This window comes from Hippopotamus amphibius, chromosome 6 (genome assembly GCF_030028045.1).
Source record: "Hippopotamus amphibius kiboko isolate mHipAmp2 chromosome 6, mHipAmp2.hap2, whole genome shotgun sequence".
NCBI lineage: Eukaryota > Metazoa > Chordata > Mammalia > Artiodactyla > Hippopotamidae > Hippopotamus > Hippopotamus amphibius.
Genome location: NC_080191.1, coordinates 21,208,594 through 21,230,324, shown reverse-complemented (window position 1 = coordinate 21,230,324; position 21,731 = coordinate 21,208,594). Strand labels below are relative to the sequence as shown.

At 41.1% G+C, this 21,731-nt stretch overlaps 1 protein-coding gene and 1 long non-coding RNA gene across 2 annotated transcripts in view; one reads left to right on the top strand and one right to left on the bottom strand.

Moving 5' to 3' along the window:
• Positions 1–6,329: 6,329 nt before the first annotated feature.
• MFSD4B (major facilitator superfamily domain containing 4B) lies at positions 6,330–13,280 on the bottom strand. Its single transcript, XM_057739222.1, is given in 5 exon segments — positions 6,330–7,243; positions 7,245–8,455; positions 9,783–9,899; positions 11,014–11,182; positions 12,861–13,280. Coding segments are annotated over 5 exon segments (1,620 nt in total). The 5' UTR covers positions 12,948–13,280; the 3' UTR covers positions 6,330–7,207.
• A 100-nt stretch (positions 13,281–13,380) lies between these two features.
• LOC130855501 (uncharacterized) overlaps positions 13,381–21,731 on the top strand; it is a 42,913-nt gene continuing 34,562 nt past the window's right edge. Inside the window, exons 1-3 of the long non-coding RNA XR_009054328.1 lie at positions 13,381–13,511; positions 13,605–13,675; positions 15,274–15,429. This is a non-coding gene — a long non-coding RNA (uncharacterized LOC130855501). The remainder of the gene's footprint in view (positions 13,512–13,604; positions 13,676–15,273; positions 15,430–21,731) is intronic.

Below are 21,731 nucleotides of genomic sequence, written 5' to 3'. Positions count from 1 at the left end.
TTTAATGACTCTTCAGTTAACACAAAGATTGTCATAGCAAATCTTAGTTGAAATAGTAAAGCATAAGCTCGATGAAGGCCAGGATCTCATCTGGCTTGTCCTCTGCTTTGTTCCTGGGGCTGATTACTGAACATGGTAAATGCTCAGCAGATATCTGTTAAATGACTGAAATGTCTAGACTCGGAAATCTTTTTGGTTCACAGAGATGAGAGCTTTAACACTACCTCTTGCAAACTGGGACTCCTCTTGTATCTCACTCAAGTACAAATGCTTCCCTATTAAGAGAGAGCTTTTTTCCTTGATGGAAATCAAACAGTTCACTACTAACCTTGTCTAAGCTCTTCAAAAAATATCTGCCACTTGGTGTGATTTTGTTTTTCCAATTTTGATTCAAAACATGAACCAGACCATTATCCTCAGGGCCAGACAATTTGCATCCCATTTGGGCATCTGCTAGAAAATATTCATTAAGCCCAGCACTACCACAGGTACAGAGCAGACAGGGGAACTTCCTTTTCGGCTGTCACAGCTCCTGACTCAGAACAGTGGGAGAAGGAACGTCGAGATGGCCACTCTCTGGATGGGGGCAACAGGCACTGATCCAAGAGGGGCCAACAGGCTGATCAGCAACTCATGAGGCTGGGCTCTGCCCAGTAAAAACAATGGAAGCTACTCAAGTCAGTCAGACAGGTTCCTTGTGGAATTTGGACTAGAGATATACAGAGGGTGGGACAAAGGAAGGAGGAACAGGGAGACGCTCCACAGAGAGGCAGAGCTGCTTTGAGAACAGGCAGAGAGCTGGCTGGCCACCTCAGCCCATGGTTCTCTAACCACACCACCATCTGGTTCCAAGATGGCCAGAGGGGTCTCTGTGTTTATAAACAAAGGAGAACATGGCACAAGACCTGACATTTAGCAGAAAACCAGGATCAAAACTCCAAAATACATGATAATGATACTTGGTACTCCAAGGACAGGAGAGGAAGTTCATTAACACTTAAGTCTACAGAGCCTAGCACAAAATAAGCTCTCAGTCATCTACTCAGTGACTGAACAAAGACTGGAAGCAGAGATAACAAAACTTTGAGGTAGATACATAACATATGACTTCATTTACTCAGTATGTAGGTGATACTAAACTAATTATAATGACCCAAAAGTCTGCCCGGAGTTTGACGCAATACTAACCAAAGTGTTTCTCCTCTTTCTGCAACTGGTCTCCTCTGGAAAAAGTGGATTAGGATAATATCTAGGCAGAATAGTAAAAATAAAGCAACCCCCAAACTTAAAAATAGAATCATCATATGATTCAGCAATTTCACTTGTGGGGATATACTTAAAAAAATTAAAACCAGAGACTCGGGGACCTACTGTATAGCACAGGGAACTGCACTCAATATTTTGTAATATCTCACAAGGGAAAAGAATCTTAAAAAGAATAGACATATACATATCTGAATCACTGTGCTGTACACCTGAAACACGACATTGTAAATCAACTATACTTCAATTTCAAAAAATTCAAAAAAAAGTAGACTTGAACAGATATTTGTACATCAATGTTCACAGCAGCACTGTTCACAACAGCCAAAAGGTGGAAGCAAAGCAAGTATCAACCAACAGATAAATGGATAAACAAAATATGCATACAACGGAATATTATTTATTCTCACAGAGGAAATTCTGGCATGTGCTATAACACAGATGAACCTTGAAGACATTATGCTAAGTAAAATAAGCTGATCACAAAAGGACAAATACTGTTTGAATTCACTTACATGAGGTACTTAAAAGCAGTCAAATCCACAGAGACGGAAAATAGAATGATGGTTGTCAGGGGCTTAAAAGGAGGGTGGAATGAGGAGCTATTGTTCAATGGGTTGAGAGTTTCAGCTTTGCAAGATGACATGTTTTGCAGGTGATGGTAGTGATTGTAGCACAATAATGAGAATGTACTTAATGCCACTGAACTGTACACTAAAAAATGGTTAAAATGATCAATTTTATGTGTATTTTATCACAACTAAAAAGAATTTTTTTTTAAAAGAAAGCACCTTATTAACCTCAACAAATTGTTCAGAAGCTAGAAAGCCCAACCCCTTAAGCTAGTCATGTCATCTTACAACTTCAAAACATTTCTCCAGGCCATCCATTAACTAACATAACCAAGTGCATCAAAGGCAAGCTGCAATAATTTAGAGGCCAGAAACTAAGGCATTCTGCAATTAAAAACATAAATCAAAAGGAAGAGGTGAAACAATATGCAAGAATTAATAGCCACAGGCCACGAATCTAAGGGATCCTCTCTAAAAGAAATAAAAGAAAAAAACAGGGCAGAAATGGAGGACAAGAGAAGACATAATTACAATAACCACACAAAAATGTTGGTAAAGAATAATTCTCTTTGACTGTAAAAATTCAGTGCTATACAATTTTAAATCACTAAATATGAGACTACTTAAACCTAAATAAAAATTCAACTCAAGTTCAAACCTAGTTCAAATGCCAACTGGCCAAAGTGCATTAAAGGAAAGAGCTTAAATACTCCTTATGACAACCTAGGTCACCAGCCATGGTCTGCTTCTTTTATACACAAGGAAGACCAAAATCTCCTTTAGATCAGCAGGTCTTTCTTAAACGCCATAATTTATACTACACCATTTGACAAGATGTCTATCACAACATTTCTGACCCCACACAGTAATTAATTAATCTCTAGCACAACAGGAAATAAAGCCTTCCTGGAAATATCTTGTGTGATTATTTGTTTGATACCTTGTTTCTCCCACTGGACCTGTGCTATCCAATATGACAGCCACTAGCCAACATAGATACTGGACAGTACAGCATTAGAGGTAAGTTCCATGAAGGCAGGAAACTTCTGATCTTTTCACCAATGTACACTTAGCACCGCCCACAGAAACTGCCAAATAGAAGGCATTTAATAAACGTGAAATAAATATTCAACAGCTAATGCGGTAAATGGAGAGGACTGAAGAGAACTCAGAATACTGCGCGTAAGAGGAGCAGGTTCATAGGAACCGTAGACTCCAAGAGATTTAAAGTCAGATTTAGAAAAGCTAAAACAAAATAAACGAATTCCCAAAAGCAGCAAAAATTTGACACTCCCCAAAAGTGGACCTTGCTACCCAAAGTGTGGTCGATCCATGGGCCAACAGCACCTAGAAGCTTGTTAGAAATGTAGAATCTCGGTCCTATCCCAGTCCAATTGAACTGGAATCTGTATTTTAACGTGCAATTCTAATGCACATTAAAGTATGAGAAGCACTAGTCTAGTTCTCTACCCTCCCAGACTGAGCAAGTATCCCTCTCTCAGCAAATTTGAAACAAACACTACATACAACTGCATGTAAATCTACAATAATCTTCATAAAACTTTCAGTTAAAAAAAGAACATTTCCAACAAACTTTGAATCATACAGTAAGCTTTTCTGTGTCCCCCCCATCACCTCTACCCCCACTGCATCCCCACAGTATAAGAAAATATCAAACACACAATATCTGTAGGTTCACATATAAAAATGCATATACACATTTACAACACTACAAACAAAACAAGGGCACTTAACAAACACAAATACAGGGCATCCCAGAAGGATATATCTACTTCCACTAAGAATTTGAAGCTCTTTTTTCGTAATAACTTTTAAGTGGCAGGATTGAATGATAACATTGCTATGGTAAAACAAAGGTCCTGGTTATGAGAAAGCTATCCTGATTATCAATAAATCTATTTGAAACAAAATCATTTTACCTGTAATTTGAGTCTCCCACACATTTTTCTGGAGTGTGTTGCTACACAGCTTTTGTTTTTAATAAATTACAATTCTTCAAACTAAAACCCAGTCCACCAAATGTAGTATCAATATAATCTGGACACAAAATTCAAGTTGTTTCTGACACCCTATCTGGTAGAAGGAAATTTTTTTACCCCTTTGCCCTTGACTTGGGAAATTAAGTTGATTAGAAATGTAAGAACTCGCTAGGTGTTTAGGATTATGATTACTTATATTTGTTCCTTATATTTTTATTTAGGTACTTCCCTAATCTTCTACCATGATCTCTTTTATACCTTCGTTACTTTTATAATAAAGACTGGTTTTTAAAAAAGATTTTTCTTTAAAAGATAACAGAGTAATTGAAAAATATTCTCAAAGTGTTCTTGGACTTTACCATGAAAATACAATTAAACTGAAATTTACCTATTTCCCTCATATTAAGCTGTATTTGAATAGGTTAAAAAGCACAGTGGTAAAGGACACAAAACAAAATCTCAAGGGGAAAAAAGCCTAACTCTGAGTTAGGTTTATTGGCCTGGTCTCTGGGGAGCCTTGCATCCCCACACTAGTACCTTCAGTGGGCTGTATCTATAATCACTTTCCGTGACTGCTGAGGGTTTGGGGGCTTTTTTCCCCAGCTCAAACTTTCTAGCTCTCTTGAGTTTTGCAGGTACCTGAGTATGGCAGACACACCCTAAGGTGACCCCCAATAATCAGATACATCTCTATACTAGCCTCTCCCCTTGAGTTTGGGCAGAATCTCGACTTCCTTCTAGCCAATTGAACACGGCAAAGGTGATCGGTTGTCACTCCCATGGTTACACTATGTTATTAAAGACACCAGCTTAGCTGGCTCTGGTGAGAGAGTCTCCTGCTGGCTTTGAAAAAATAAACTGCCACGTTGTGAGAGGATCTATGAGAGGGCCACAGGGCAAGAATCTGTGAGAGGTTCTAGCAATCGAGACGGGTGCCCCCTGAAGGCCAGCAAAAAACGGAGACCTCAGTCCACTGTGGCAAGGAACGGAATACTGTCAAAAACCACACGGCCCTGGGAGGGAAGCCCAAGCTCCACAAAGAAGCTCAGCTCTTCCAACAGCCTGACTGCAGCCCTCTGAGACCCTGAGCAGAGAACTCAGTCAAGTCATGCCCAAATTCCTGGCTCAAGGAAACGGTGAGGTTAAAGAAACAAAAAGTCTGTTGTTAAATTTATGGTAATTTGTTACTCAGCAACAGAAAACTTCGGTACTGGCTACTTGTACATCAGCTGACACTTACTTAACTAAGAAGTGATTATTAGGATGAATGCGAATTCTTGGAATTGTACTAAGTCATCCTCCCAATATGGAAATACATTATCAAACTGTAACAATGCCTATAATCTCATATGGCCATTCACATTTTGGTTTGTGGAATTCTAATGCACTTTTCATGGGTTTCCAAATTTTCTGCCATGTTCTTAGTGCCTTCTTTCCCTGAGCTGCATTTTTACCCTTTAAATGTAGATACTGCAGATAGCATCCCTATTCTAGCAAGCCACCCAAATGCCAAATAGTTTCTACTGCCTAAATTCCAACAACCTGAGAAAAAGCAATAAATGGAGCAGAACTAATCTCCAAGTTCTAGCTAAGAGAAAAGTACAGTATAAAAAGAGCAAGAAGAATAGGCTTTTCACTGTTAATTTTTCCACCAGCCCTCTCCAAAACTGTCAGATTGTTCGTATGAACCAATAATGGACAGTGGTCAAGAAAGGTACTGTTTTCCACTCAAGAAAAAACAAAGGCGAATTTATAAAAATTAGATTAAAAGTAGACATAGTGCAACCAAGTAGAAATTACACATTATTCAGCATAAAATGTGCTAAAAAGAAGTGAACAAAATCTGTCATCTGCCAGTCATTTATCAAAGGACCGCCCACACCAGATTTGCCATACTCACGATCCCTGACTTGTAGGCCCTCCAAGCCACTTCCTAATCATGACTTTGGTTTCCCAGGTATTTCAAACTCAGGAAGGAGGAGGCCCAGAGGGCTGATACAAGTATTCCAATCACTGGAAGAGACAGTGTCTCACTGTAAATTAAACTAGCAGCTTAATTTACAGAGCTTACAACGTGACTACCAACCAGACTCAATGAGGAGCAATTCCTGGAACAGCAATGCTCATACCCAGACTCTGTCACTGAGGCAGCCAAAGGACCTCAGGAGACTCCGTCCACAGCTCTACTACTAACACAGCAACTCTAAAACAGCTTTAAAAATCGGAACAAGGCAACTTCAAATTCTGCTGGAACATAATTAGAGAAAATGAGCATATAAAAATAACTTCTCTTTTTAAAATGTCTGTAAAAATAATATAATCTCCATAACTGAATGAATTACTGTATTCACTGAAATTAAGACACTGTAAAATGCAACATTACTTTATATGGAAAAAAACTCTGAATTAAGTTTTGTCACAATGTTAAATGATCATTGATTTCAACACATTCTGATTTCAGGGATGCTTAAAAATGTGAAAAAAAGGTGCATCTCAGAATCGATGAAATACAGTACTAAAAATGTATTCTTCCATTATTCAAATAAAGTACTAAACACTGAGCCTCTTAAACTGACACTACTGATAATCAGTAGCACATTCTTAAAGCTATCAATTTTTTTCACTTCTCATTTGAAATGAAGAATAGGGTGGCACTTATATTAATTTCTAGCAGACATCTTGCACAACCTTTAAAAATTATGGATTCCCAGTTTGAAAGTCATCTTCTTCATTAGAAAATCACAGATCAGGAGATGAGATACACGAGGCCTACAAAAGGTAAATGACTGAGTACAGGGCCAGAAGACTAGTAAGCAACAGCAGAGGCTTGGAGCCGCTCTCTAGGGCCTGTTCTGTGTCCTCTTCATAAAAATCAGAAATCATGAGCAATCAGCATTTTTTGATCCAACACTACAGAGTAAAACAATTAATAAAAATCTCTGTCCATTTTCAAAGATGCTCTTTTATGAAATGATTCTCCTCAACTTCCCTGGCAGAATACTGATGGCTGATAATTTGTTCAGCTAACCAATTCAACTACTAAACAGTTTCGTTCTATCCAAATGGCACCCGACTTCTCAAAAACAAACACCTTCTCTGCACGCTCTGAGGGGTGAAAGCCATAAAATATTACCTAATCAGCCACATGCCACCAAACACTAGCTTCACAACAGGATCCTGCTGTATGAGATCATTGGTTTTTTATGAAAGGCTCTGGGAATTACAGAATGTTTCAAAACTTTTTAGCATTTGTTATACTCGGACCTAGAAATTTTGAGCCCCAAAGCTTGTTGAAAATCTGCTATGCTTTGCTCTGATGGCCTCTTTAGAACTGGTGATTATGCAACGAAGTCAGTAAATAATCCATCTTCTCTAAGCCTTAGTCCCTTTTGTCCTGGTTTCTTGCAAGGTGATTCACAGGGGGCTTGCCAGTATTAACTGGAGAGGACTCAAACATAAACACATCTGAGTAGGACTGGTTGGAGACATCGGCTGTGGGCTCCATCATAATATTTCTAGATGTCTCTATTACCGAATTCCTCATTGTATCATTCATTTCAATCACTTCAAAGTCCATTTCATTCCATTTTTCTGCATCTTCTTCTTCATTCTCTTCCTCATAGTCATTCAGCCCAGGGCTAGAAAGCAAAGCTTTCTGGTCCTCACTCTTACTGTGTTCTTTTTGCTGACGATCAAGAGGCAAAGTGGCTAATTTATACATCACAGGAAATAAAACAGCAGTGGCTATTGATGACCCCAAAGAGGTGTACAAAACTACAGGCAAATCAGGGTATTTTCCTTGAAGAATTCCAATTACTGCAGGAATAGCCATTTCTCCCAGGGCAGCACCGACTACAAAAAATGCTGCAGCTTTCCCATGGATGGTCGTGTACTGCTCAATCCAAGACACACCACTGGGAAACGTGGTTGCCATGGAGGCCCCATACACTGAAGTTGCTACCCAGAGACAAACTGGGCTCTTGTTGAAAAGCACCAGAAGCAAAGATGAAGCCAGGCTGCCAATGTTGCTCAACACAATCATGGTTCCAGGTTGTAAACATGTAGCGAAAAAGACTGCCATGCCCCTGCAGGCTGCGAAGGTCCCCCAGAAGATGGAGTTCAACCCAGCCGCTTCACTTTCTTTCATGCCAGCATGGGTCGTTGCAAATGAGAAAACGTAAGAGCCATATGTTACCTCAGCTCCAACATAAAAAAAGAAGAACAGAAAAAGGAGACAAAGAAGGGTGTTGTGGTATTTAGCTCTTCGAAACCTCTGAGCAGATGCTTTTGCTTTTTCCTGCCTTGAGCTTTTCTTTAAAAACAGAGCAAAAAAAAAGAGAGAAACTACAAAAATATAAGCACCGATAACAGCATAAGCCCATAGTAAATTCATATTGTCAGGTATTCCAAGTAGAGATTCTGAGTCAGCTTCAGATGATTGGTTGAAGGCAGAATGATTAAAGTCAGCCTCTGTGTGGTTTTCAGCAGACACCGTCGTGCCCAATGCCAATTTAGCCAGCAGTGGAGCCAAAAAGGCACCCAAGGCAAAACTGAAGTGTAAGGCCTGCATGTGGGGGGCTCCTTTATCCCCCCAAATAGCCAAGATTAGGACGTTACCACCTACCAATGAAAGATGGGGAGAATGATTTAATCATAGTAACTTAGTAAAAAAAAGAAAAAAAGCTCAAAATAGATGAGTCTATTTTACATGGCATAAGGATTATAATAGTCTAAGTTACCAACTATGGCAACTAAGTCAATTCTATGATTAAGAAACTCCAACTCAGCAACACCACCAGCAAACTCTAAGCACTGGAACAACAAGCACTCACAAATGGAATTCTACAAGCTAGTAAACCACTATCTCCTACAGCCAAGTACATTAGTCCAAGGCTTTTTATAATACAGTTCTAATACCAGGCATAAGAGGGGTGGGAATAGGGAAGAATATTTATACAGTAATTTATCTCTAAATATTTTCAATATATATTATCATCAGTGGCCAAATTACCAAATTCTTCTGTACGTGCAATCGGTTGCCACTTGAAGAAAATTATTTATGTATAGAGCATATGCAAAACACATGTTCAGGAACCTGAACACTATAGGATTCTGCTGTGCCCATTATAGGAAACAAGGACCTTCTAACATCCTCAGTTACACAGTCTATGTATCTACATGGTAAAAGGCAAGAAGCATCAAGTCTTATGTTTTCTTTCTTTCTTTTTAATGTATGTGCAGATAAATATATAATTCCATCCTGTAATTTCACAACCAAATTAAGCCCAAAGTAAAAAATATTTCCCCAACCTATCAAATAACAGGGAAGTAGTGAAGAGGGGGAGAAAGTTGGTTTTAGAGGTGCACAAATGTCACATATGTTATTTAGCAAGTTTTAAAAGATATGAAGATACATGGAGAGGATGTCCTGCAGGAGGGCAGGAACTTTTGAGGAAAAGGAAAAGAAGGGAAACAATACACAGCACAGGTTTCTCTTCGTTCAAAAGGCAGAGTGCATTTTAAATTGGAGAGCTGCTTCTATGCTTCCTCAGCCAAATAATGGCTCCAAATGTGGTTTACTCTACTAACCCATCAATTCCTGCCATATTACAATGATAAAGTTCTACCCCGAAATGAAAGCCTGCTCGTCTGCACTGTAATTACCCACATGGGGGCCCCTTCCCTATTTGGATACTGTAAATCAACAATCACTCCAAGAAAAAAATTCTCTGAATTCACTCTGTGGTTGGCTGCTCAAAAATGGGCACCCTACTTGGCAAGAAGAGTAGTTGCCAGAAGAGCGGTTCTGACTGGGAGACCCCATGACCGACTCAGTAAGTAGGTCAGTGTCATTTTAGGGGATGCTGCAAGTGACAATTTAATATCATCTGCTCTACTTTTTCTAGTAGAAAGTCCCTACTCCCAGAGATACAGAGGGCTCACTAACCTGTATCCAGAATTCCAATTGAAACACCAAAGGTGGACATCATGACAGTCAGTAACACCGCAGTCTTACAAAATGGAACGAGATAAAGACCAATTGTGGTAGCAAACATTGACACCCCTGAAAAGAAAGGTAAAAAGTCAGCTGTAAAAAATACTATTCACGGGAAAGGGTCATGGGTCAAGTCAACATCATAAAAACTCTCAAAAATGCAAAACAGGTCAAATTAAAACTGAGTAATAATGAGCAGATGAGAGTTCAGCTTCTACTAATAGCTACTTCATTTAAAAGCTTTTATCATCTCTATGGACTATAAAATACAAGTTATTCTAATATAAATACATTTCTAGTACTGCTAATAATCAAATCAAACATTATACCACAAGGCATAGTTTTGTAGCAAAACAGACAACTCAAAGATTACTTATTTAAACGTTTCATATTTAACAACCTAAAGAGATATTTAGATATGAGGTAAAAAATAAAAAAGACAAAAATTAAATGCAATTACTATAGTCATTCATAGCAGAAATGTATTAAACAAATTTGGGGAATAGGGAGGGAAATATAAAAAATTTATTCTTTCAACCCACTATGGAAATCAGAGGGATTATTTACTCATTCATCAACAACCGTAAATTATCTCCTTACTTGCAAAGCAGTTTTATCACCTTAATCCAGATTTTTCTTAAACATGTCAATTTATCTAAAAAAGAGTAAGTTAGAAGCTTTGTCATCTATTTTGAGAGTGAGGCAGGGAGGCCTGGGGTAATCATTAACAAGGGGCAGCTGGGACAAAAATGGAGCCTTCATCATTTCACCCACCATCACCCCCTCTCACCTTCATTCTCGGTCCAGGGTCTAATCTGGGCAGGTTCAAGGAGTTTATCCTGATCTATGGCCCCAGGAGATCTGCCCTAAACCCTGACATGCAGAGCTCTTTGGACAACTGGTATGTGATCCAGCAGTGGTGTCTACATTACAGTCGAGGTCAGGAAGCCTAAGGATCCCTAACAAGCTACAGGGCTAATCTAAATTTCCAGAGTGGCCTAGCCCGGATTCCCAGTAACTGCCAAGATGAAAGCAGGCACCAGGGAAACCTGACTTCCACTGGGGATGCCTAAACATTACCTTTAAGGTGTCAACCATTCTGCAAGCCAGTATGCTTCATATTTAAAAACAAACTGTAAATTCCCTGGAAGTCACAAAGGAGCTAAAATTGGTGTTTACTTACCCAAAAGGAGAAAATGATTCATATTGTCAAAAAGAATTCCACCAATCACAGAGCCACCCAAATATCCAAAGGCACGGCCCACAAAAATCAGAGAAAGACTGCTGATATTTCGGTTCACATTTGTTGCCAAATCTTGAAACGTGGGTCCCAGTATAGCAACACTCATTCCCTAAAATTTAAAAAGACAAGAAGTTTTTACCTACAATCATTAAAATAATGATTTTATCTATCTACATGGTAGCTTTTTTCAGTATTAAAAAGGGAGGAGGGGATTTCAATGTAACGTAGGAGATTTCAGTCCCACAGTTAAGATAAATTCACAATGACAATACTAGTACTACTAGAGCTATAGACTCCTGTTTCTGGTGTGCCAAATTCTATTATTTCTCTAGTTTTGACAACTCTCCATTTTTAAAAAATTCCTTAATTCTTTTGGCTTTTTGCTGCAATTCTGTTTCCTTTTGAACAATACCATAAAAGACTACAGTATTTTGTATTAAGTTAGTAAAATGTAACATTAAAAATGTTTCTGAAAGTTTTGCATAGTCTGAAATATACTGCATACACAAATAAGAATTCTGATGTTAAAAATTTGTTATCAAACTATCAAAATATTATCCCTGTTTTTTGATGTTAAAACAGCAATACTTCTGGTCGTACATGGGGGCCTGAATTACACATATAAAACATGCAGGAGATAAACAATTTGAACGTTTCTATAGCTACATTTTTTTGTCAAAGAAAACCCAAGCCTCAGGAGTACAGTCTGTAAGGCTTAAGATAATATTACATACACGTGTATGCAATGACAATTTTAGCAAGAATTAGGGGCTGCAGTTGGCTTTCATAGGAAATTCCCTGGGGGGGTGACACTTAAAAAATGTTTCCGATCGGTCTACATTTCAAGAATAAGTGATTCTAAACCTACAACTTTGCTCTAAAAGCTTGGGTGTAGCCCCTCCTCAGGCCTGTGCAAGTCCCAAACGAAGGGCAGGCCTGGGCGCAGGCGCAGAGCAAGCAAGGAACGGCAGGCTGAGCCCCCGCTGTAACCAAATCAGTCCTCGCCTCTAAAGCACTCAACAGGACCTGGCACAGCATCTGCAATGACTCTTCTTCAAATACAAATGCTCTAAGAATCAAGCGTCGCTCACAGAAAGACACTAAGTGACCAGAAGTGACTCTGCTCAGAGGACTCACCCTCCCAACTCCCCAGGATCCCAATGTTTGAGACAAGTGACCGCGGAGCGGCCAAGGGGTTTGGCAAAAGGCCAAACTAGCCTTGCAGTTCCTTCTAAGAAAAACATTGAAGGATGGGAAATTCTGTTTTACATAAGATTGTAGGCAGCATAATAGACATTATTCCTGGCTCAACCACTTAACCAGCTGTGTGGTCCGAAAAAAATCACCTTCCCTCTCTGGGTCTATTTCCCCACCTGCAAAAATAGGGGTGAATTTGGTCAGACGAGGAAGAGGAAAACCCAGAAGAGCAGCTTTGTGCAACAATTTGGGGGTTAGGTGAGCGCGGGGGGGGGGGGGCGGCTATAGACCCCTCTTGCATCCCCCCCTCCCCCGCCCCGACCCCGCGGAGGACAGGTAGAAAGGTTTGCTGGAGCGGGAAAATATATTACGACAATCGATTTCACGCTTGACGATAATCCTCTAAGATTATAATTGTGCCCATTTTTCAGATTACGAAACTGAGGCTCGGGCAGATTAATGAGCCCAAGGTCACACAGTCTGCAAGCGGCGGAAACGAGACAGAAGCCCAGACGGCCGCGTTCTCTGCAGGACGTCTGCTCACGCCTCCTCACGCCTCAGCCTGGGAGGCTTCCAGCCCCGGCTCTCACCAGCCCCAAGAAGGCGGCACATAGGAGGACGGTGGTGAACCAGCGCAGCATGGCCCCCGCCCGGCCGCTCCGCCGGGAGCCCGCCATCGCCTCCTGCTCATCCTCCGCTGCGGCCTCGGCCTGGAGGAGCCGCTGCCCGGCGGCCGGCGCCCCGGCCCCACGGGGTTCCAGCTCCAGCTCCAGCTCGGCGGCTCGCGAGCAGCGGTCTTGCGGCCGTCCGCCTCCTCAGCGCAGCCTCAGGAATTCCGAGCCCTGCCCCGGCTCCGCGCTCTGCAGCGCCGGCGGTCCCGCTGGGCGCCACCTCCCTGGGGGAGGCCCGAGTCCGGGACGAGGAGTCGAACTTCGGAACGCGTCGGGTGTCGCAGGCCGCGGACGCCCGCCCTCCCAGGCGCCCGACGACCGCACGGCTCACGTGGCGGAAATGTGGCCTCTCGCCAGCCGCGTCCTCGCCTCAAACCGGAAGTTGATAGGGTTGCCCGGGAGACCGGACGTGGCTCTGGGCCTCAGGCTCGCACTGCGCTGAGCCCACAGAGGCTCTACGGGCGCGCGCCGCGTGGCTGAGCGAGCGGAAGCTGCAGCCTGGGACCAGAAGAATCAGGAGGTGAGGTGCCGCCAAGCCGCCTCGAGGAAGTGCTAGCCAAGAAGTGCAAGGTATGACTTTGCCCCCGCTCCCCGGGTCTCCTGGGGGGGCAAAGGAACCCCAAGGTCTGTCCTTTATACAACTTTCTGAAATTCCTGCCCTAGTTCCTTTGAGATCTGTCGCCTATTGATGTGCCGTTCATCTGTTACTCCACAGCATTTGTTGAACCACATAGGTAAGCTTTCACGTGTATGATCCCAATTGATCCTCATAACAGCACTCTAAATTCCATGTTATCCTGATTTTATAGATAGGATTGAGTCCTAGAAGCAGCAACGTGCCCAAGTCGGTGGCTGTTCATAAACAGTGTAACAGTAGCTCAGGAAAGAAATCTGGAGCCAAAACTGCGGTTTCAAGCACACTCTCGCCCCAGTCCCCACAAATAATTCCATCGTCGTGAGGAAGTGGAGCCGGGCATTGATTTGCAGAATCCCTAAATAAGGTTATGCCAGTGGAGAAGGAAAGGCCTTATTTTCTGTATCCTGTTCTAGCTTTTTGTTTCCTTTTGCTCTTTGACCAAACAGACCGCAGGCTCAAAATGTGTAAATATTTTTCTTTATCATTTACCTGAGATGTTCTTTTGCATCTGATTACCGTCTGGCTCATCCACTTGGGCTCCCAGATTATACACACCTGAGTCTCATCCTCATTTCCCTTACAGCCCATCTCTCCAGTCGCATCCATTTGGTCACTAAGCACTTCCCAATTTACCTCAGGAAGTACAGGTGTTACGATTTAAGAGACGCTGTTTTCGTTTTTCCGTGTCAGGGAAGGTCTCTTTGAGAAAATTTTAATGTGGTTGAAACAAAAGGCACATACATATATTAAAGAGAATAGAATATGATATGGGAGAGGTAAGTTAGATCCAAATTGTTAAGGGCAAATAACTTTTCTGCCTCCATCTCTTTCTCCTCTCCTCCTGCGACTCTAATGACTTGTACCTTAGACCTTCTGATATTGTTGCAAAGGTCCTTGATGCTGATATGTTCTCTTTTTTTTTCCTAGTCGTTTTTTTCCCCCCTCTGCTCTTCAGTTTAGATAATCTCTGTTGATTTCTCTATCTTCAAGTGCACTGCCTCTTTCCTCATTTCCATTCTGCTGTTGCACCCGTCCACTGAATTTGATTATTTCAGTTATTGTACTTTTCAGTTCAAAATTGCCACCTGGTTCTTTTTCATAGTTTCTTTTCCTCTGCTGAAGATGCCTGTCTTTATGTTTATCTTTACCTCCTGGAGCACGTAATAGCTGCTTTAAATTCTTTGAAAATTCCAACATCTGTGTTATCTCAGGGTGTGTGGTCGTTGCTTGTCATTTCCCTTGGGATTTGGCATTTTCCTGGTTCTTTGTATGACAGGTAGTTTTCAGTTGTATCCTGGATATTGTGACAGTTACATTGGGTAGACTCTAGGTCCTGTTAAAATCCTCCTCTGGAGAATGTTTGTTTAAGCAGGCAATCAACCTGGTTAAGTTCGGGCTGCAAGTTTCAAATAATCGCCTTCTGTGGATGGTGGTTCCAGTCTCAGTTCAGTTGTCAAAGCCTGTGCTGTGCTGCTCTGGGCCAGTCCTGAACATCCACCACTCAGGGGTTCATCTGAGACCTGGGCAATGGTTTCACTCTCAGATCCATTGTCAAAGCCGTTGCTGTGCTGCTTCAGGTCTCCCACACACACAGGGACGAACCCACGGGGCTTGTGTGGTTCATACACAAAATTTTAGGGATCACCTTCTCTAACTCTCCCTTTCCCCCCTCCCCACTCACTTTCCAACCCACAGAGTCTCCAATTCTCAGTTCCTTGGACCAGAAAGATGGAATTTCTATCAGAGTTTTAGCTACCCATGCTGCCAAACAGTCCCAAGGAGGCCTCTCCTCAGGACACAGCTGCAAGACAGAAGAGTGGGGGAAAGCCAGGCAACTCAATTGCCTTGCAGGTTTCTTTACTAAGTTTTGATTCCCCTCCTTTGTTGACTTTTCAGAGTCCTCAGGTACTTGCTCTTTGTATTTCATCATGAGTGTTTAATTGTAATCAGCGGGCGAGATGGGCTGGAGTAGGCTTATGATGCCAATGCGGAACCAGAACTATCCCTACCTATCTTTGAAGAGTCAGCTGAGATGTTACTTCCTCTAGGAAGCCTCTTCTGACCCTCCTCTCATCTCAGGACTGTTCTAGTTTTCCTCCTTTGTGCATAATCCTAATAGGCCACCTGCTAATTCATATAGAATTTTCCTATTTATATGTCATCTTCCCTTTTATACCGAGAGCGCCTGAAGGAAGGTACTGTGTTTCATTTATCCTTCAGCATAGTGCCCGGCACGCAGGGCGTCATCAGTAAATGTTTGTTGAATGCAGTAGACTTCTTCTGAACAAAAGTAGCTATACTACTCCTAAATGTTCTCACACATTCTAGCTTATGTTAGTTGAATTTCAACACTTATCTTTAGTTCCCCAGGAGACTGTAAGCTCAATGAGATGGAAACTATGGATCTTATGTCTCTATCTCCACTGTGGCATTGTGTTATATAGTTAATAAATGTTACATAATTGAATTGAGGTTTAGTAAACTAATTTTAAAGTTGAATGTTTTAATTCACCCTGATTAAATGTCAAAAAAATGTTTTTTCTCTAGATGGAAAGATCTGCTTTCTAATTCTCCCCACTTCACTCCTGAAAGCATCAGGATACTTTTTCTACTTGCCTCCAGAGGTCACTCACCACCTTTCTTAAGAAAAGGGTGATTAAAATAGGCCATTGCTTCAATGCAGGCTTCTCTTTAGACCATTATTGAGGATAAATTTTTTTTCATGAGAAAATTCAAGAGAAATAAAAATGTTGATGGGCCATTTTTTAAATAAATATAGTTTTATTGATTCTGTTGGGAAAAAAATGGATATGTTACAACATATGTGACAATTTATGGAGAAAGTATCTGGGCGTTAGTGGCTAATATGGTATTACCTTCGCATATTTATGAAATGGCCACAGGAAGGCAGGTTTTTCATCTTTCAACTTAAAATTTTACTTTGGCCGAGAATGAGAAGTTAGATGGATTGTGTTTGGGGACTGTGTATCACTGTTAGGACCTATTTAATTTTTATTCTCTGGAGGGGCCATCCTTTTTATTTATCAAATAATGTCTCATTAGTGCTTAAAGTGCATCATGAAAAACTAGGTGTCATCATAACTATTTCTGTCAGGATGCTAAAGAATTGTTCTTTAACCTCATTACTAAAAGCCCAGCCTATTAAAACCAACTCTTACAAAGATTTAATAACTTTCATGTTTGTGCTATGTATTTTGAAAAGTTAGAAATAATATTGAAAGGATCTAACGTTGGTGTCTGTTTGGAATTAACTTTTTTCTTACTAAAAATAAAAACAATGATTTTGAAATTAAATTTCCTTCTAAAAATATAAACTTAAAATTTCCTTTAACTAGATTCACTGTAACATTTAGGGCTGCAGGATACTGAATCTACCTTCATAATGGTCTCCTAGGCTGTATTGTTCAGATAAAATCTTTGCTGTACTGTACTGTTATTAGCCAAAATCTCTTGATACAAGAGAATAAAAACAAAGCAACCAAAAGTGAGAGCATGGCTACTGTAGACTCTTCAGAGAAAAATAGACTAACATTTCTTAAGAGCTTCAGAAGCAGTTAGGGTCATCCGCATTAAAAAAAGAAAGCCACTTTAGGTACTTTGTAAGGGATATGATCTCCATCTGTACAAAGAAGAGGCCACTTATCCAGAGCTGTACACCACTCTGCCCTAGAACAAAGGAAAAGCTGGAAATTACAGATGGCGTTTAGCCATTCTTTTTTAATCACTGCCATCTAATACCACACTTGATACTACCTGCTTGGAAAAAGTCCAGAACCTTTGCAGAAATCCCCACAATGACAAGGACTATTGTGTTGCTGAACTAGGAACAAACACCAGTAACAGTATTTCTTTTTAAATTTCGAAGCAAACCACATAAAAGCCCACCTGTTCGTTTATTTAGTCATTAAATAGCTATTAAACACCTAGCATATGCCAGGCATTGTCGTAACAGTGAAAAAACAGACAAAAATTCCTGCCCTCATAGGCAAGATAGACAGTGAACAAATACACTTGCAACATTTTGTCAGATTGTAGTAAATACTGTAAAGAAGAAAAGGGGGATAAGAGTGATGGGAGGGCTATTTGAAGTTAAGATAGTGTGGGGGAAGGCTCTGTTGGTGATATCTGAACAGAGCCCTAACTGAAATGAGGGAACTGAAGTGCAGGAAGAGCAGTCCAGAGAGAACAGCAGGTGCAAGGATTCGAACTATATTGAAGATAAAAATAATAGTATTTGCCAATGAACTGGGTGTGTGAGAGAAGGAATATAAAAAATGCCTAAAAGGATTTCGACCTATGTCAAAGAAACCCAGAGCTGGACAGTAGTTAAGGCTATAAAAGATTTTACTCAAAAACTATTATAATAAAGGAAAAGAGGCCTCCGTATAGAACTGGACTCCATTCTGAATACAACAAGGAAAAGTAGGGATTTACAGCCAAGGAGCCTGGTTTGGGGCAGGGTGGATGGTCTGTAGCTAGAAAGTTATTAAGAGAAAACATAACGAGTACGGGGGTTCTGGCTAAACCGACCTCACAGGGTTCTTGCGGAAGGCAGGCCAGGCGTCAGACATCCCCAGGGCGATGGTGGGGATGAGGCACCCAGTCAGGGATCAGCGTGACCAGAGATCTAAGGTGGGGAGTTCTGGCTAAACCAATTTGGCAGGATTCTTGCCAAAACCGGGAGGTGCAAACAGTAGTCCACAAGTTGAGGCCTTGGGGCTTCCCTGGTGGCCCAGTGGTTAAGACGCCACACTGCCACTGCAGGGAGGTGCGGGTTTGATCCTTGGTCGGGGAAATCCTGCATGCTGCAAGGTGCGGCAGAAAAAAAAAACAAACAAACGAAAGTTGAGGGCTTGTTGGGAAAAGGATTCAAGAGAGACTGTCATCTAAGCAACTGGTACATAGTGCTTGTCGACTTAAGAAAACGCACAGCGTGAGAGTTGCGAGTTGTTTTATTTGTGGCAAAATGAGGACTGCAGCGAATGCCAGTTGTTTATTCAGGTGGAAAAGATTGTGGAAGGAGCATGCACTCTGCTAGGAAATGGAAGAAAATCAAGAATTCAGGTTGTGTGTGTTAAGATTATGATATTAGATAATTAAATGAAGGCATCAAATGGTTAGCTAGATATTCAGTTCAGTGGAAGGATCAGAACAGTAGATATAAACTGGGAATTATCGGCATGTAGATGGTGTTTAAAACTGTGTGGCTGGGGACTTCCTAGGTGGTGCCATGGTTAAGAATCCACCTGCCAATGCAGGGGACACGAGTTCGATCCCTGCCCCAGGAAGATACCACATGCCACGGAGCAACTAAGCCTGTGTGCCACAACTACTGAGCCCACATGACACAACTACTGAAACCCACATGCCTAGAGCCCATGCTTCGCAACAAGAGAGGCCGCCGCAATGAGGAGCCCACACACCACGATGAAGAGTAACCTGCTCACCACAACTAGAGAAAGCCCGTGTGCAGGAACAAAGACCCAACACAGCCAATAAAATAAATTAAAAAAAAAAAAAAAACTGTGTAGCTGGGTGAGATCACCTAAATTGTGAGAATAGACAGAAAAGGGCCAAGGACTAAGCCCTGAGGGCATCCCGCATGTAAAGGTAGGAAAGATGAGGAATATCTTGCAAAGGAGATTAAAATAAGAGGGAAATCAGAAATGTGTGGTTTTAGAGGCCAAGTAAACAAAATTCAAGAATGCATGTGATCAACTATAATCAGTAGAGAATACACTGAATTTATAGAATCCCACTCATGTTCTTAAATAGTTATGTAACTTTCCTCAGCCTCACTTTCCAAGTAGGTAAATCTGGAAAATGAAACCGAGGACCTTATCTTTTGAATTTAGGAAGCTATTACAGGTTTTTGAGTAGTAAAGAGTATCAAGATGAAAGCAGAAGATTAAGAACATTAACAGGCAGTATTGGCCAGTTGAATTGGAGCAGGAAAATACTAGAGAGTGGGAAATGACTTTAGTAGTTTTATTTCATAGTTCAGCAAAGAGATAATTATGTGCCAGAGTGGCTTGGTGAGAATGGAAGGGTGGGTATGGAGGCACCAATTCCCATGACCCTTCTTTTTCATCTGTTTTCTTCTGTATGTATATGTTCATGCAGTACCAGAATTTCTATATGAGAGGGCATAAGATTGCAAGCTGGTTGGACTGTGGGGAGAGTTAGGGGACTTGTATTCAAGATAAGTCATTTTTACATCTATTGTAGCTTTATTTAGAGTCTCTGAGAGTAAGGGATTAATGGAGATTTTGAGTGGGCTAAACCACTCCCCTAATCCCACCACAAGCCACCTTGATATAGTTAGGCTCAAATTATGTGAAAAATATGGCCCGAAGAACTTAGATCTAGCTTACAGGCCTCTTCAAAGAGAGAAATTATGTACAGTGGAAAATGTTCACCCAACCCAGCTCTTGATGCGGAGGCTGGGCAAGGGTCAGCTCAGTTGTCCATTAGCTTGAGACAGAAATGAATTCTTACCTCTTGTCTAGATGGGTAGACCCACTGGGAGTTCAGTGAAAGGGGGCTGAAGTAGTCAGAGTCCATGAGAATGGGTCAGACTGAGTCATTAAGCAAAAGGGCCTGGTGAAGAATAGGAGCTGAAATAATGAGCTAAAATAAAGGGGTTGAGAAACCACAAGAATGAGAGTTAAGGCAAGGACACGGACTTAGCATGCCAAAATGGCGTGTTCATCAAGCCAAACTTTTATCTGCTTTATGTAATGTCAGTTACCACAGATGGTTTATTATATTACTATATTTCTTGACAGTTAGGGAACATTAACTGTGTAATCGAAAGAGTTACTCAACAATGGTTTATTGGATCTCCGTGATTAGGTTTTCAAATGTTTCCTGGCTTCTTTGATGATAATTTCATAAAGAAGTAAAAGTAATCTGACTGAACTGTTTCCCGCAATGTTTGTATGTTGATGCCTTAAGCCCCAATGTGATGGTATTTGGAGGTAGGCCCTTTGGGAGGTAATCAGGTTTAGATGAGGTCATGAGGGTAGCTCCCCTATGATGGGATGAGTGTTCTTTTAAGAAGAGGAACAGAGACCAGAGCACACTCACTCTCTTTCTGCCATGTGAGGTCATAGAGAGAGGAGGGCAAGCATCTGAAAGCCAGGAAGAGAGCCCTCGCCAGGGAACTGAATCAACCATCAGAACCTTGATCTTAACTTCCCAGCCTCCAGGACTGTGAAAAATAAATTCCTGTTGTTTAAGCCACCCATTTTAAAGCATTTTGTTATGGCAGCCTGAGCCGACTGAGGTGTAATCTTTCACAGCATTGTTTTGTGTTTTTAATACAGGCAACAACTCTTCATGATAATAACTGAGTTAATCGTTCTAACTGCATACTTTCTCTTATATGCAAATATTTTAAATGTAGACTGTGATTATTAAACCTAAAAAAGCCCTATTTGTTAGTAGTACCTATTAACCTATTAAAACAATTTTTTAATGTATATTGATGCTGCCATTTAGAGATGGTGGAAGGAGAGAGATTGATGAAGTGAGATCAGTTACTCAGGCTAGACTCCAAGGTCAAGTCTCTTCAGAGCTCAACTTTCCAAGGTTAGGAACTCAATTATTAGTTCATCTAGAACTGATCAGCTCCCAGAAACTGACTGATATGAGCAGACCACAAGAGGATAATTTATAAACAGAATGATCTGCTCTGGATCTAGTATTCCCTAGATCTAGATACTCCTTCCTAGTGAGCAGGACCAGTCTGGAAGCCAAATGATAGATTAAACAAGGGTCAACAAACTAAAGCCCACAGGCCATATCTGGCCACATTCTGTTTTTGTAAGTAAAGTTTTATTAGAACACAGCCACACATATTCATTTACACATTATCTATGGCTAATTTTGCACTACAGTGACAGAGTTGAGTAGTTGTGACAGAGACCTCATGGCCCGCAAAGCCTGAAATATTTACCACCTGGCCCTTTACAGGAAAACTTTGATGACCACTATATTTGAAGGTTCTCTATTAAAGCAAAAAATTAAGCAGAAGGAATTATATATGTCCTTAAAACTGTGGAACCAGGTAAACTGTCCTTTCCCACTGTCAGGCTAGTTTGGGGGCTATATTAGCAAAATCAGAACCT